Raw genomic sequence first — 17,641 nt, forward strand, 5'->3', positions numbered from 1 at the left:
ATTAATTTTAGTAATACTAAAAATTATATACTAAACCAATTACATCTCTATTTGAACTATCCGATCAAGTTAAATTATATTCTAGTGGAATGATGATTCATATAGAATTTAGATAAAGTTTTCTAACATTTAAAAAGTAATAGGAGTGAAAGCTGCAATCAAAGTGTTCTGATAAGATTAAAATTCATAAGTTTAATCGATTGACTACGTCACGATTTATATACCACTATCATATCATATTAAATAAATTTTTCAGATAAATGCAATAGTTTTTCAAAGTTCTTGATAAGAGATTTCTCTTATTGCCTCAATTGCCCATTGCTATCACTTTAATTTTAGCATTCATATTTTCTGTTTTTATAAAATGTGATTTAACCTTTTGTTGCCGTAAGCAGTGATGAGCAAACTTTCTGAGTGAGGGCCGCATGCATTTTTTTTTCTTACGTAGTGGCAACAAATTAGGATCTTGAAGGCTGCAAGCGGCACGCACACCGCTTACTCATTACTGCTCTAAGGTCTTCAATTACTTTAAACAGGCCGGATGGCCGAGCGGCCAAGGTAGCAGCCTACCGCTCTGGGGGATCCGGGTAAAATCCGAACGGGTCGAAAAAATCCCCAGAAATTTGTCGGGGGTGGTCCATTCAGATATGTCGGGCCCCGTCCCTCACCACCCGGCAGCCCCATTGTGGGCCTGGCTGAACCCATAATGGGCCTGCAAAAAGAGGCCCTCCTAGTGCCCACAGGGCGGAAAGAGTAAAAAAAATTACTTTAAACAAATCTAAAATGCTGTAAAAAGAAATAAATAAAAATGTGAATGAAATTTGAAATTTTATTTATAATAACAATATAAATATAAAAATGATGCTAGACAATTGTTTGTTTATACAATAACAATTATTTGTTTATACAATAACACTTATTTGAATGTGAATTTATATTTGATTTCTATATAAATTATTACTTAAATGTATTACAAAATTGATATCTAGAATAATCGTCAGGTTTGTGAGTGTTTTTATTCATTAAGCATCTATTTACTAATATAAAAGTGTTTTAGAAATTTCCTCATATTACAGTTTCGACCAGTTTCTTTGTTTCGGCTTTGCATAACGACGTTTCATCTTTCTCTTTGGTTTTACCTTTAATTTTTCTTTTCTTTCTCTGGATGACGTACTTCTTGGAGATAATGGTCTTGGTGAAAGTCTTCTAGAATATTGTTTCTGTCTAATTTGGGATCTGTATTTTGGTATTTTCTTCTTTTTGAGTGTTACACGTGAATCTACAGACCTATCTTCACTAATCCCTGTAGAAGTTGAAGGTTCGGACATTTGTGTTGAAACTGGAATATCAACGATGACATTTAAGGGTGTTTTAGGTTCACTTATCACAGGTTTGCTTATTTTATCAGAGATGATTTTAACAGTTTCTAGGGAATCATCGGATATTACAGGTACTCCATTGCTGAAAGGTTCAGTAATTGTCCGAATGAAACTTTTAGGTCCGAACAATGATGATTCAAACTGTTCGTCTGATCCGCTTGACGATGAAGGTATGGGCCACCCTCTAAATTTATAGAGTTTTACTTTAGATTTACGAGTTATGGGCGGAAGTACATCTTTCTGTTTTTCAGAAATTGCCTCTTCCTCTTCAGTTTCATCTGATGTATCCCATAATTGTATATCTGTACGTCTCTTCTTATATTGTTTTCGTTTATCTTCTGATGGTTTTTCAGATATACTTCTTCTTCTTCGAATAGTTCGTTTGTGCAATGATTCTGATGAATCTTTATCACGCCTGGATCTTTTGTATCGGGATTTAATTTCTCGAACATCCTGAGGAGAGTACTTCTTATCTTCGAATTTAACTTTTTTGGCAGGCTCACTAATTTTTTCGGGAAATGCTATTGTATCAGATGGAATTCCTTTCTTAAATTTAGTAACTTTTAATCGTCTTTCTTTATCCGGCTCAAGGCTGCTTATATCAGAGAAATATTTATCAGGTTTTGTAATTTTATCTTCAGGCTTTTGGAGTTCATCTATTTCAGTAACTTCAAGTTCAGATTTTATCATCGGTGATACAGGAATGATTGGTGTTAAATCAGATTCTTTATCTATTTTAGATATGATTTCATTGTATGTTTCAGTAGATGATTTACTCTCATCCGGAAAGACTACTTTTCCCTTTCTTTTGGGAGCTACATAATATTGTAAAAATTTTGGAATGTAATCGATAATGCCCTTTCTTTTAACTTTTGTGGCATCTTCAAATGAAGGAGTCTCACTGCTTTTCAATAAAACTTTTCGCTTTCGAAAAAAAGGAAATTCTCTTTTTTCTTTGTCTTCAGATTTTCGTTTCGAAATTTTTTCAACAGGCTTTTTTTGTAAATAATCTTTACTTGTTGCAGGGATTTCTGAAAGTGATATTAATCGTTCTTGCTCAGCAGATGTACTCGGTGTAGTTCTAGTTTTATCAGGGGAAATTTCTTCATCTGTTACTTCAGCAGACGATGGTTCAAACGTATCGCTAGAAAACAATCTTTTAATTATACTTTTTCCAGTAGGTTTAATTTTAATAATTTCAGGTTTCTGGCTTTCCTCGTCTTCTGGTAAAATTTCTTTAGGTATAAACGATATCGTTTTAGATTCTTCGCTGATCGTTTTATCCTGTTCAAGCTCCTCTCGTGTCATTTTTGTGCCAAGTTCTTCATGTTCTAATGGCTCAGTTGCAGATTTAATTTCTTCATTTTTTACTTCATCTTTAACTGTAAACACTTCTTTAGATCTTTGAGGTGTAACTTTAATATCAGGTGATAAAATTTCAGAAACTCTATCTATATATTTCTGTCGTTGCTCTTCTTCATATGCGTCTGAAACTGCTTTCTCAGGAATAATTTCTGAAATATCTTTGGATAATTTTGATGGTAATTCTTCTTTAAATATAGATTCTTCATATTCTACAATTGGTGATAGAGACTTTTCGTTATCATCTTCTTCTGGAAATTTTGTTTCTTCTGTTACTTTAAGATGCGATAATGATGGTAAAGACTCTTCAGATTCCATTTTCCCGGGGACAATCTTTCTTGAAGCAAATAATCTTTTAAAAATAGATGGTTCGTGTGATTTTGGAATTTTGTAAGGTTTGGTTTTCATAATGTTTTTTACTTTGCTTGTTTTCTCTTTTAAAATATTTTTAAATTTATCGTATCTTGATTCATGTTTGATTTCATCAGTATCAATTACAATTTCGGAATCATCAGACTTCGGAGAAATAATACGAATGGAATCAATCTCTTTATCAAGAGTTTCAGTCAGTGTAACTTTTGATGATGGAATTAAATCAGAATCAGATTTTAATGTTTTTAAAACTTTGTAAGGTTTTCTACTTGGGATTTCTAGATTTTTAGAAAAGTTATTTCTTATTGGTATCCCATTTAATATTATTTCCACAGCTATAATATGCTCGTCGTCAAATTTCTTCAGCATATTTGAGATATTTTGAAGAGATAATGTCGGGAATAATACAGCTAGACGTAAAAATTTCTTTCTATTGCGTTCTTCTAATAAATTTAAGTCTTCACGAAAATTATTTTCAAATGTTTTCAGCAAATTTTGAAAATTCTTCACTAAACGAATCTTCAAATAACGTCTAACACTAATTACTCCTAATATAATTAAACAAATTAAAACTAACAAGAGAAGAATGACGAAGAAAATTAGAGAGAGATAATTTTCTATGACATCAAATGGATGATATTTTGGCTTGAAAAGTATACATTCCGAATCACTGAAAAAGAACAACGGGTTATTAATTTAAATTTGTTTCTAATCAAAATATTATTTTTTAAAAAATAACAATACCCCTCTTATTTATCGAAGTATCACATATACGGGAGTATTCGTAAAAGAATGGCAAGGTTGCACAGACGTGTATTTTCTATATTCTTAATCATAGTCATGGCATGTCTCATTCGGAACTGCAACTGCCCAATATTATGTGCATTATTCAAAGTCTATCTGTGTGCACGCTTTTCATCACCGGCACACATCCAAGCAGTACTCAAATTCCTTCCAGATCCCATCGAGCCTGCCCATTATCACATCCTCCACAGCACGGTTACTTCTTTTCCGGAAATCTCGGAGGGATTGGAGCATTAGGGTATGTGAATTGTATTTTTCACGAATTCCAATAGGAAGAATTACGTACAGTTAGGTCCAGGGAGCGGTCTGTCCACTTTGGATAAGGTGATTGTGTCTGCAGCACGTCCAATCCAGCCAAGAGCGGGCCTACGAGAGAGAAACTGATCACCCTATACGCAGAGGCGATACCTACATAAAGGCGAAAGAGGCGATAGCAAGAGTCTCGCGCCTTCAGAGGCCTTGCAGATTTAGTAGTCTATTTCAGTATTTAATTTATAAAATTGAAAATATTGTACTGCTATCTGTTGCATCTGCAGAACGATCACATTCAAAGTTAAAATTAATCCTGAACTACTCAGATTAACAATGTGTCAAGAGACTTTCTTCATTTTTGATCTTGACCACTGAAAGAGATGTTGCTATAGAACTGGCTTTTTTTATAATTGATTAATAAAAGCAGGAGAACAGTTTTGTAGATGAATTTTTGTATACTTATTGAATTTTCCAATTCACTGCAAAACTATTGTAGCCTACGTATTTTTATTACTTTATTGTGTGTTTTACTATCTGTTTCTATATTAAAAATGTTCATATTATTGTAAACGAAGTAAGTCTATCCTCTACACCCATCGCTCTTTTTAACAGTCCTCAAAAATAAATTTTGCCTAGGGCTTCGTATATCCTAGGGTTGCCTCTTCCTATACGAGATGAAATTTGGACAGCTGAGTGATAAATTAAGAATGTGTAAATTACATTTCATCGAAAACTGAAGGAATTAAATCTGAAATCTCACCATTCTTTTATGAACATCCTATATGTAGTACTGTACATACATTAGCGGATTTATCGATTTGTGCACTTTGCAAGTGAGAAAGGCCCGCGATTCTACGTATTCCCNGAACAGTTTTGTAGATGAATTTCTGTATACCTATTGAATTTTCCAATTCATTGCAAAACTATTGTAGCCTACGTATTTTTATTACTTTATTGTGTGTTTTACTATCTGTTTCTATATTAAAAATGTTCATATTATTGTAAACAAAGTAAGTCTATCCTCTATACCCATCGCTCTTTTAATAGGCCGCAAAAATAAATTTTGCCTAGGGCTTCGTATATCCTAGAGTCGCCTCTTCCTATACGAGATGAAATTTGGACAGCTGAGTGCTAAATCGAGAATGTGTAAATTACATTTCATCGAAAACTGAAGGAATTAAATCTGAAATCTCACCATTCTTTTATGAACATCCTATATGTAGTACTGTACATACATTAGCGGATTTATCGATTTGTGCACTTTGCAAGTGAGAAAGGCCCGCGATTCTACGTATTCCCGAAAAAGCTTAAAATTAGCATAAGCTTAGTTTTATGATTCGATTTTGCGATTTACTTCCATTTTTATTTTATTGTATATTTAAACAATTACTTACTGATTACAATATCCGCTCCCATCCAGACAAAACTCTCCAAGATGTTTCCTAAAGAGAATATTTTCAGCAACTCCTACTCGTAACTGTGTAAGAGACTGACATTTCTTATCCTTTAAGCAGCAGATATCGCACGGATTAGATCTACATTCGCATTCCTAAATATAAAAAATTTCAGATAATATATAATCATTATTGAGTTAAAAGAAAAATTGATACATTATTGTTCAAAATATTACTATTATAATTTTTAAATATTTAATAATAATGTATGAAAAAATAAATGCCTAGCTGGATTGAAAAGCAGCTTACTTCCAAGTGAAAACGATGATAACAAACACTTGCATTACAAATTCCATTAAGACAAGTTCGTGAATAGCCAGCACAATATTCGCCATTCGATATTAAAGTTCTTCTTTCGCATTCGGGCGACCATCCATCACAATAAACTACATCTAAGCATTGCTCCAAATGAGAAGTGCATATTTTATACTCCTCTCTTGATATTATTTGCCCATCCAGAGTACAACAAGGCGATTCTCTGGAGCTACAACTTTTATTTTGGCTTCTTCTTATGAAGCAAGGTATATCATTCACACTTCCTTCAGGAGCACAATTAGGATCCACATTATCGCAGTTCTCTTTCGGGCCACAGTCGCATTCTTCTCCTGATTCAGTGATACCATTTCCACATTTTGGTATTTCTAGCTTACTCAAACACCAAGCACCTAAATAAAATAAGTACTTAAACAGGAACATTCTTAAATATAAATGTTAAAAATTGATAATACTGACCTCTTCTATGAATCAACGATGATATAGACTCTATACTATAATTAGATAAAAATATTTTAGTTTTTGAATTTGGATTAATAATATTGTGCATAAGGAATGTCTCTGTATTCTTAGAAATATTCGAATTCGTATTGTAATCGTGAAATGCACCGAAACCATGCCCTATACCATGAGCGAATGACAATGCGATTTCTAAACGGGGTCTCATTCTAGCACCGATTTTAGTCGAAGTAATTCCAGTATTTCTAGAGATATTATCTACTTTGGAATTCATACAAATGCCATTTCCACTTATCGATCCTATTCGTGCTATCCCTCCTCTGAAATGTTTGAAGAAACAATGAACAAAAAAGTGTACTAAACAAAACTCATTCTGATAATTTCCAGTTTCTTGTAACAAAGTTGAAGCTCTCGCATATTTTTGCATAACTGTAGCTTTGAAAGGGTAATTTTCGTTTTTCCAGTCCTTAAAAACTGTAATCTTTTTCAACTGAAGGCCAATATTATCTGGTAAAGAATTTCTGTTGAAGTCTGCATTACGAAAAATCTTATCTGCAAACTGTACATAAGCGCTCATTTCGTGTAACAAATAATTGATGGAATTTCCATCAACATTATATAATGTAGGATCAATAACCATTTCTATCGTACAAACTTTTTTAGTAAAACTAAAATTATTCCTGTCGTTTCTGTTTCTCCAATTACGAAATGAAGATTTACTGTTAATTATATGCCTCTTAATTCTTTCCAAATTATTACATTTTAAGTAATTACTTTCATCAGCAATTATATCCGAATCTCTATAGATAACAGCATCAAAATTTACTTGATCGTTAATATAATTTGATGCGGGTTCAATATTATATAATATTTCTTGCCATTGAATGACACTCTGAAAGATTCCATTGTTAAAATATCCAATTACAAATGATTGAGGAACATCTATTAGTACACCCTTGTACACTTCAACTCCAAGATCATTTAGTTTTGATATTTCACTGCTGTTTGCATCGTAAAATTGTACTAATGTGTCCACAGCCACCACATCCTCCATTGATGGTTCTGCGACAATACGAAAATGGCGACGGAAGGCAAAAAATTCTAAATTTACTTTCTTCTTATTTAAACTACGCTCTCTTCTGAATGTCATCATCTGTCTTCCTGTTTTAATGTTGCTTTCGTTCTTAGATCTGGAAAGATACAGAATTTCATAGTTCTTAAGAAATGGAACGGGATACCTTCGAGGAACGGACGCTTCCATTTTATCATTAAAACCGGTTAAACAGAAGAATAAGATAAAATAAATCGTCATAAAATACGACATTTTGTCACGACAATTTAAAATAATTCGTATTTTCTGTTATTAAATGATGAAAGTCACTTAAAGATAAAAATTCACAATGTTCTATTTTTTTCTTTCATGGAACAAATTCAAGTAGAACTCTTCACGTAGAACGAGTTGCCAGATTATTTTTTAATTGGAATTCACGTGAAAATTATTTCTTACAAAGTTTTCTTAATAACGTACAGTACAACATACAATCTAATATAATAATAATAATAATATGTAATATAAAAACATTTTTCGAGTGTGTTGAAATTAAGTGTTTCGGTGCTGTGGCGTTACCAAAGAGGGGACCAGAGGCTCTGCCTTTCCCTTACCATTGTAAATAAATAAACCAAGTACAGGAATATGGCTTGTACACAATGTATATACAATATATAAAAGTTTACTCTTCATCCACAGTAGTACAGGGATGAATGTACAGTACGTTTGCACAATTAGTTCCAGTTGTGCCAAGGCCACATTGCAATGTGGCCTTGGCACATTGCAATGTGCAACTAATTGTGCAAACGTGCTTTGTACTTTTGCACAATTGTACAAAAGTACAAAGCACGTTTGCACAATTACGTTGCAGTTGCACGTACTGTACAAGTGCAACTAATTGTGCAAACGTGCAAAGTAAAAGGAAGAAAATCACATTGCAATGTGGTTTTCTTCCTTTTACTTTGTGAAAATAACCCACCACACACTTTTAATAATAATAATTTTTCTCCAGTCAGTACACAATAAACTCTTCAGTTTTATCTATTAAATAAAATTAAAGAAAGTATACTGATTTAACTCCCATCTTTGGGCACTAAGCAAAGTAACCGTTTTCAAGATTTAACCTCTTGATTTAGAGGTTTGTTTCTAAGGGCATTTATTTCTCGTGTTTATAAAAAATTCGATGTAAATTAATAAAATTCAAAACCGAAAGTAAAACTTCCTTTTTAAGTTTTAATTGCCATTGTTTAGAATAAAAAAGAACAAGGCACGCGATTGTAATCAAGGTCTTAGATTATCAGGTTGCCTCATAGAGATTAGGATCCACATTATCGCAGTTCACGTGAAAATTATTTCTTACAAAGTTTTCTTAATAACGTACAGTACAACACACAATCTAATATAATAATAATAATAATATGTAATATAAAAACATTTTTCGAGTGTGTTGAAATTAAGTGTTTCGGTGCTGTGGCGTTACCAAAGAGGGGACCAGAGGCTCTGCCTTTCCCTTACCATTGTAAATAAATAAACCAAGTACAGGAATATGGCTTGTACACAATGTATATACAATATATAAAAGTTTACTCTTCATCCATAGTAGTACAGGGATGATTGTACAGTACGTTTGCACAATTAGTTCCAGTTGTGCCAAGGCCACATTGCAATATGGTTTTCTTCCTTTTGCTTTGTGAAAATAACCCATCACACACTTTTAATAATAATTTTTCTCCAGTCAGTACACAATAAACTCTTCAGTTTTATCTATTAAATAAAATTAAAGAAAGTATACTGATTTAACTCCCATCTTTGGGCACTAAGCAAAGTAACCGTTTTCAAGATTTAACCTCTTGATTTAGAGGTTTGTTTCTAAGGGCATTTATTTCTCTGTGTTTATAAAAAATTCGATGTAAATTAATAAAATTCAAAACCGAAAGTAAAACTTCCTTTTTAAGTTTTAATTGCCATTGTTTAGAATAAAAAAGAACAAGGCACGCGATTGTAATCAAGGTCTTAGATTATCAGGTTGCCTCATAGAGAAGAAACGCTTCTCATTGGTTGCTTATTTGACGTCACTCGTAGTCGAAAACGAAACATCTTACTATGTCCTTATGGTAGAAACGTTACCGATCAGAGGCTCGTAGCTTTAATTACACGCTAATATTTTATTAATTACGATACTTACTTAATTANTTTCCACCATATTTAATGATTATGACTAAGTATATGGTAGAAGGAAAAAAACAAGGCACGCGATTGTAATTACTTACCAGATTTACGAATTTCTCCCGAAATTTAGAGAATTTAATTATAAGTGAAGGAAAAAGAATCTATTTTCGCTTAAGTATAGATTGAAATTAAGAAAAACATGTTAAAATTTTTTCTTCAAAACAAATGATTAAATTGGCTGAAGAAAAGGCAGCGGTAGTAGGAGTATGGGCATGTGAATGCAAAACTGAGGGCTCTGACATAAAATGACATTTCCTATTAACATTTTAAATTATTTAGATAAAAGGTTTAATGTTTTGAATGATACAGTAGTTGTAGTTGTTGCTGTATTGTTGTTTAAGTTGGTAATAAGTTTACAGTTTTTTGAAACTCATAACAATCTAGAGGTATTTTCTACCATACTTGGAGGTTTTAGTGGTAATTTGCTCTATAATTGAAGATTTTGAGGCAATTTACTCCATAATTGGAAGTAGGTTTTACACAGTAGCACTAAGAGAGCCCAGATGACCGAGCAGTTAAGGTGGCAGTCTACCTCTCTGGGGAACCCAGGATCAAATCTGTATGGGTCATTATGGGCCTTGCCGAACCCATAATGGGCTTGCTAAAAAGAGGCCCTCTTAGTGCCCACAGGGCGGAAAGAGTTTTAAAAAAAAAGTAGCACTAAGAGAATCTTTTCCACATCCATTATAAATTTGCTAGGTCTACAATGGAGGTGCTGAAATTGATGATTTTTTAGCTTTCTGTGCATGGAATTATTAGACTAAACACCTTTTTAATAGAAGTCCTCATTTAGATATCATTGCATAAATATTTTTCAGCTAATTATGTGATGTTGAATATTAACTAATTTTAAACTTTAAATTGTTTGTAATGTTTCTAGAATAAAATTGCTTTATTCACAATAACATTGTTATTAATGAATGCTTTTTACTTTAATTTGTAGGTACTAGAAAGAGTGAAACAGGAACTGCTTAATTATAATGGAGAAGGAATGAGTGTTATGGGTGAGGACATACACAACTTTTATTGCTTTTGTTTAAATTCTTTATAATATTGATTTAAATATATGTAATTTTTTTTAAATTGGAAAAATCTTTTAATTTTTAACTTGTCTTCCAAGTTTTTTTTCTTATTTGGAAGTTTTTAAGACAGCAACCTACCACTTTGGGGACTAGGATCAAATTGGACAGGTTAGGAACTTTTTGGGAAGTGGTCTGTTTGGATATATTGGGCACTGTCCCTCATCCCATTATGAGCTTGGTATTGTGAACCCATAATGAGCTTGCTAAAAGATCTGATTAGTGGACCAACTTTGGATATGAACAAGTGTAAGAGGAATGCTAGTCTTGGATAGAAAAGATGGGATAAACAAACAAGGGAGGTAAACTATGATACCAGCAGATAGTGCAAAAGATTAAGTAAAATTGCCAGATGGGGGAAATCCTTGTCTCTACAGTCTAACACGTGTTGTATCATTACTGTTCTCCAACTTTACCACCGTTAAAGATATATTGCTTGCTTCATTTGTTAAAGTGACTATGTTAACTTTAACAGGTTAGAAATATGCACAGTAATTTACAAAAACCTAATGTTTTCAAATCTAAAATATTAAAAAGAAAATTGTTTTTTTAATAACTCTGAAGATAGATTATAGGAACCCAAAAGTGCTAGAATACTAAAGATGTGAACTCTGGAAAAGCAATTTAGGATTATATGTAACTTCTTAAGAAAGCAGTTAAATGAAGGATATAGTTACAACATCTAATACTGTATATCATGTTTTATTAAAACTTTATTATGATGAATTTAATTTAGTAGTATGATTAGCTTGTTCTATCCTAATAAAATGAAGTAACTCAAAGACCTGCAAAATTCACAGAAAATGTTTTAATTTTTAAAATGAGATGTACATGTGAAAGTATGTACCTCGACAAAAAGGAATCATACAAATATACATAAAAAGAAACAATATCTTTATTTTTGTGTGTGATGAATAAGGTTCTTTAGGATTCCAACCTCCTCAATCAAAATTATAATAGTTTTTTTGGTAGTAACAAAAGTGGGGAATGACAATTGGTATCAGGTTCGCAACATAAAAAGTATGTACCAATAATATTTGATAGAAGTAAGACAAACTATGATTAAGGCTTAAAAACTAACTTAATACTATGAAAGAAGGGAGGTGATAGATATAGAAAATATAAGAAATAGGATTAGAAGAACGTGGGTATTTGGGCTTCATGTTAATCTTAGGTGGGGATGCCAACCCTGGTTTTTTTTTTCTTGGAAAAAAGGGTGATCTCTCCTTGCCAAACTTGCCTTAGTACCTTGTATGGGCCTCTTTTCATCTCTAGTCACTGCTGAAACACGACCTGGAGTACAAACCTTTCACCTCCTTTCATATCGATGTCCAAGCCAAGAGTGTCTGTTACTCCACTCCTTAGCTCTCAGCATCTCTTTCTTTTGTTTTGTTCTAAGAATTGGTCATCACCACCCAAGGGGAAAGAGTTAGGAAAGAAAATTCTACAAGGAATATAAGAATGGAACAAAGAATAAAGAAGAAAACTAAACTTAAATTAACATATATACAAAATATGACCACAAAAAATTGCTCACTTTCAGAAGCATTTCAATTCATACATATTTTTATTCTTTTATAAAGTATCTGTAAAACTGCTTGATCTTACAAAAAGAATCTCTTTTATTATTTAACTTTGTCCTGTAGCCATTAAATAGCTCTTTTTTCCATGCTTGTCATGGATTCAGCCAGGCCCATAATAGAAGCAGGTAGGTAGTGAGGGATGGGATCTGATATATCCACAACAGAAAAATTACTGATATTTCTTACCAACACTTAAATCTGAGTTTTCCAGATGGCAGGCTGATACTTTTCTTTCCTAAGCCAATCTATTGCACATGCAAGATCTGTAAGATATTTATTTAATGCAAAACATTTTATTTTGCAATTTTATGAATTTAACAAAAATAGGAATTTACGAAAACAGAACTGTTATTACTAAAATTGAACTTTTAGTTCTTTAAAAATTGAACAAATACCATATCTTTGTTATTAAAATTTTAAATATTAATCATATTGCATATGTAATTCTGTAAATTAGTACAAGTTAGAAATTTTCTATACATTTTCCACATTATTTTTTAAATATTAACTGTGTTAAATTTTTTTTTATTTGTAAATTATTTCTAATAATTATTACTGTATTATTGCTTTGTAATTATTAACTTAATGCAATTAATATGTCTTTTATGAACATAAATATTGTTTAAATTTTATTTGAATTATTTTTATTACAGAACTTAGTCACAGATCTGCTGCATTTGCTAAAATTGTGCAAGAAGCTGAACAAGATGTTAGAGATCTGTTGTAAGTTTTTCTATAATATTCTGCAAATTTAAAAGATTTAGTAAGTACTGTACAGTACATAAAATAAAAATGTAACAAAGATTAAATAGAAAGATATACTTTTTGGTTCTAGCAAATGTGTATATTAAAGACAAATATTATTGAATATTTATTTTGATTTATTGATTCTAACAAAATACTTTTATTCAAATCCACATGTTTTTATTACATACTGTATTTTTGTGCATATAACCTGTGGTAGCATATATCAGGACTGGCTAAACTTTTCATAAGAGGCATATATTGCCTTTCAGAAATATGAGAACCACATTCTCTATTGAAACTGTATTTTATATAATGAATATGTATTTCCACATATTTAATGATTATGACTGAGAATATGGAAGCTGCTGTGAGGATCTAGAAGAGCTGTAGTTTGACCATCATAAGTATATACCCTACAGAAAACTATTAGAATAAAAATGAAACCTTTGCATAACCTGTGCCATAACATATGCTGTACCTTTTTGGAGTAATGGTTGCTCTACAGATAGAAGTATGTAATTGGGCTGCAATTTTTGAAAATTGCAGACCTATAAATTCCCATTGGCATCTGCCTGTCTGTCCTTACTTAATCTCTAGAATAAAGTTAGATAGATGAAAATCTAGATGAGATATGGAAAGGTTAAGGGCAGCAAACACCAATTAACTATATATGAACTATCAGTTTGGATCAAAAGTAACATTATTTCAATTCAAACATTTTCTCTTGAATGGAGATAGATAACTGGCATGACTCTGCTGTTAACAGGAAAAGTATGATGTACAGGAACAAGACACTTAAAATTGAGAGCGTTGTCACATCATTACAATAAACAATTGCTCATCTTAATTTAAATCAGTACATAATCCACTCTATCACGTAATCTGTACGCCTTTCAAATTGTCTTTTAAACATAGATAATTCATTGCTGATCTGCATGTTGAATTATGAAATACAGTGTCTTTTAACTCCTGAACAATGTAAAAGAATGAACATATATATCTGCAAAATAAAAATTTCAGTAGCTTGTAAACAGAAGATATTCTTAAGTCTTTATGATGTAATGATTGTAATATTTGTTTACTGTCAAATATATATATAAGGTGACCAGATTTTAACATTGATGAAGCAGGACAAAATTGACAGGGGAAGTAGTTGTCTTGTTGAAAAAAATTGTTACAGAGCAACAAAATTTTGTCATCAAAGAATAAAAAAAATATAATACAATACAATTTTTGCAATTTCAACATGTAAAATTTACAAATATAATAAATATATAACACTATTATAAATCTTTAAAAACTCTTTATTCTTTCGCATATTTCTCAGTTGAGTGAACTTTTTTAGTAGAGTGGTATTGTTGTTTAAAATGTCATGAAATTTTTTGCAAGAATTTGTTAAATTATATTTCACACATAATATGGCTTTCAAAGTCTCGACACTTAATTGTGATTTACCAATGTCCACACTTTATTTACAGTAGAAAAAAAACACATTCAGTTGTGGCATTGGTTCCTGGTAAGGACAGTGCATATTCCACGATTTTTAATGCATTATTGTATGGAACATAGTTTGTTTCAAAATGATGAAATATTTCTAACCATTTGTTCCCTATTGAGATTTTTTCCAATGCCCAAGATTTAACCTTTTCCTTATCAATATATTTTTTAAAAAATAATTATACCTCATTAAAAAGATTGTTTTTGGAAATATTACTATCTGGAAAATGTTGACTAATGTGATTGAATGATTTTTGCACATCTTTCCAATTAAGTTCTTGTTTTAGTATAACCCAATGAAAATGTTCAATGTCATTGTAATGTATTGTACCGTCCACTTTTCTAAATAATCTAAGCAGGTACTATATAACTTTTTGGTGTGATTCGTAAAATTTGTGCGATTTATTGCACCTTGTTCTACTAACTGACATACTTTTATGGATGGTTAATGAAATAAAAATGGGGCGTGCTGCTCCATTGCTGTAGCTGCGTGCCCCAAACCATTTTCTGTCGGTCTTTGCCACAACACAAAGGGTTTTGTAGACAAGCATTCTTTATTTCTGATTTTCATGCACACTGATACATGTGCGTGAAAATCAAACATTTACTGATACATGTAATACAAAATGATCTTTACAAATCTTAAGCATAAGACATAAGTTTGACACATAATTGACAAAAGCTTAATCTTTCCAAAACTCTGGACTTTTTTAAAAAGCAGCAGGATGTGGGACAAATTGTTAAAAATTGGGACTGTCCCGACAAAAGCGGGATGTTTGGTCACCTTATATATATATATATGTCAGTTATTGAGTTTTTCCAGTGAAGAATGATAACTTATTTTATCCTCCTAGTGTTCAATTATAGAGGTAAAAATTAATTTTGTGTATTTTTTCTTTTTTCATGACACTGCAAATTTTATGGAATGTTGAATTATCAAGTCAAGTTTCTGGGACTTTACTGTATATTTAATGAATGTATAAATATTTTTACTAAATTATATACAAGTGATGTATAGGCCTACATCTATTTATATATCTTGTGCTTTAATGTGTGTTACATTGTAAAAATGTATTTGGGGCTTATTTTAAATTATATCATGTTTTAACTGCCATTTTTCAAAATGTAAAATCAAAACCATTTCAAAATGTATTGTTACAGTGTAGTTTATGCTGAGTTAGGCAGTTTATTTTATCATGTTACCAAACAAGAATAGAGTTTAGTGAACACATAGTGTAGATACATTGTGTGTGTGTGTGTGTGTGTGTGTGTGTCTATATAACTTGTTTGCAGAGCATAAGTTCTAAATGTCACTTGAAATGTCCTTGGGGGAGTGCTACAATACTCTTACCAGTGCAGAATTTAAAAATTTGTTCAAATAACAAATATTTTCATCATATTTAGTTTGATTTATAAAATATTGAGTTTTACTTAAGGAAAAATAGCTAATAATAACAGCTTTACAATGTATAGATTATTTACAGATCATTTTAGAATAATTTGTTCAATCCTTATTCATTTTAAACATTTTATTTCTAACAGTAATTTAATAGAATTGTATTATTTTATATACATAGGAAAGTTAAAAAAAATTATCCACACTTTTGCCATAACAGATTGTTAGGTTTGTCACACTGCCTTCTGCACCTACATGCTTACAGTTGATACTACTGTGGTCACATTATGGAAGTTTGACCTTTGTAATGTTTGTAACGAGAGGTACTTAATTCTGCGAGCAAAAAGGTACCAAAAAAAAAAATTATTATTATACACAGCACAAAGTATTTTAATTCTCTCTGAACACGTTCTTTACATCAGATCCCAACTTTACAACTTTATAAATTTTATGTACATAGACGTTAAATACGTGTCCTCCAAATAGTTAACTTTCACATGCAAGACAATCAAACGTGGGCCAGATTAAGTTATAACTGTCTTACAATTAAGGAAGATGGATAAACTAGAAGGAATAGGAAAGGATAAAGGAAGGACTGGAAATACCCGGGGTTTTTGTAGCGACATGCTCTTGGGTAGGGGACAACTTCAAATCTCCCTTTTATTCGTGACCCTTTTCTTGTTGTAGACCTTTTGTCTCTTTCTGGCTTCATTGTTTTTTCTCAAGGTTTTCTGTCCGTAGTCTTTTCTCTTTGATCTCTTGGCACCTCACAGTCCTTGATTGTCCTTCTCGAGATCTGGAACACACCTTTTCTCTGTCTACCTCTTTGGGATTCTCACCCAGACTTACCCCCTTCTCTGTCCGTTTGGCCCCAGGGCCTCACTCCCTCTTTTGTTCTACTTTATTTTCGTGGAAATGGTAATCCTACCCAAGGGCAAAAAGGGTTAGACAAGAAAGTTCTAGAAGGAACTTAGAATAAAGAAACAGAAAAGAAGGCTAAGATTAATCCAAATAAAACATACAACTATTCAATATCATGGCTAACGGCCACATGTTGATAGTGTCATTTTTCTTGTTTCTGTTTCAGTGTAAACATGACTGCTCCACTAGCAGTGCACACTAAGGAGGAACAAAGTGATCCAATTTCTCTGGTAATTTGCTGGCCAACAATCTGAAGTCAGCAATTCACATCAAATGCTGAGGTCTATTGTCAAAGAAAGTGTTGTTGTTGCATGACAATGCATACTCATACATGGTCAGCCAGACCATTGAAACCATTACCCATTTGGGTTTCAAGGTGCTGGAATACTGTGCCTACAGCCCAGATCTCATCTTTTCCTTCTGTCATCTCTTTGGATCGCTCAAAAATGCTTTACAAGGTTGTTGTTTTCTAAAGACAAAGAAGTGTGGTAAGCAGTGCATAAACCAAAACCCTTCTTCCTGGAGGGAATATGCAAGTTTGTGGACTGCTGGACCAAGTGCATCAAAAAGGGAGGAGAGATATAGAAAAATGACAGTTATTCAAACCCTACTTTTGTGTAAATAAATTGAAAAAAGTAAAGTGTGGATAATTTTTACTTTCCCCTGTATATAAATAAATGGAGATTTTGCATAATAAAATTATTTCAAATTGTATAATAAAATGTATAAAAATTTAATAATTAACGTTATATATATATAACATTAATTATTAAATTTTATATATAT

The 17,641-nt window shown here is 31.9% G+C and overlaps 2 protein-coding genes across 2 annotated transcripts in view; one reads left to right on the top strand and one right to left on the bottom strand.

Moving 5' to 3' along the window:
- The window catches only part of LOC111622108 (probable phosphoserine aminotransferase), a 37,542-nt gene that overhangs the window by 4,361 nt on the left and 15,540 nt on the right, over positions 1-17,641 (top strand). Inside the window, exons 2-3 of the mRNA XM_023364428.1 lie at positions 10,576-10,636; positions 12,948-13,017. Coding sequence (XP_023220196.1) covers positions 10,576-10,636; positions 12,948-13,017 — 131 coding nt within the window. The remainder of the gene's footprint in view (positions 1-10,575; positions 10,637-12,947; positions 13,018-17,641) is intronic.
- On the bottom strand, positions 871-7,980 carry LOC111622099. The gene is made up of 4 exons (XM_023364418.1): positions 6,356-7,980; positions 5,873-6,288; positions 5,564-5,718; positions 871-3,783 (listed from the first exon to the last, which is right to left on the bottom strand). Exons 1-4 carry the CDS (start codon positions 7,677-7,679, stop codon positions 1,071-1,073), a joined length of 4,608 nt encoding a protein of 1,535 aa, XP_023220186.1. The 5' UTR covers positions 7,680-7,980; the 3' UTR covers positions 871-1,070.

The sequence above is a fragment of the Centruroides sculpturatus genome, unplaced genomic scaffold (assembly GCF_000671375.1).
Source record: "Centruroides sculpturatus isolate CEXI.00-Female unplaced genomic scaffold, Cexi_2.0 scaffold14, whole genome shotgun sequence".
NCBI lineage: Eukaryota > Metazoa > Arthropoda > Arachnida > Scorpiones > Buthidae > Centruroides > Centruroides sculpturatus.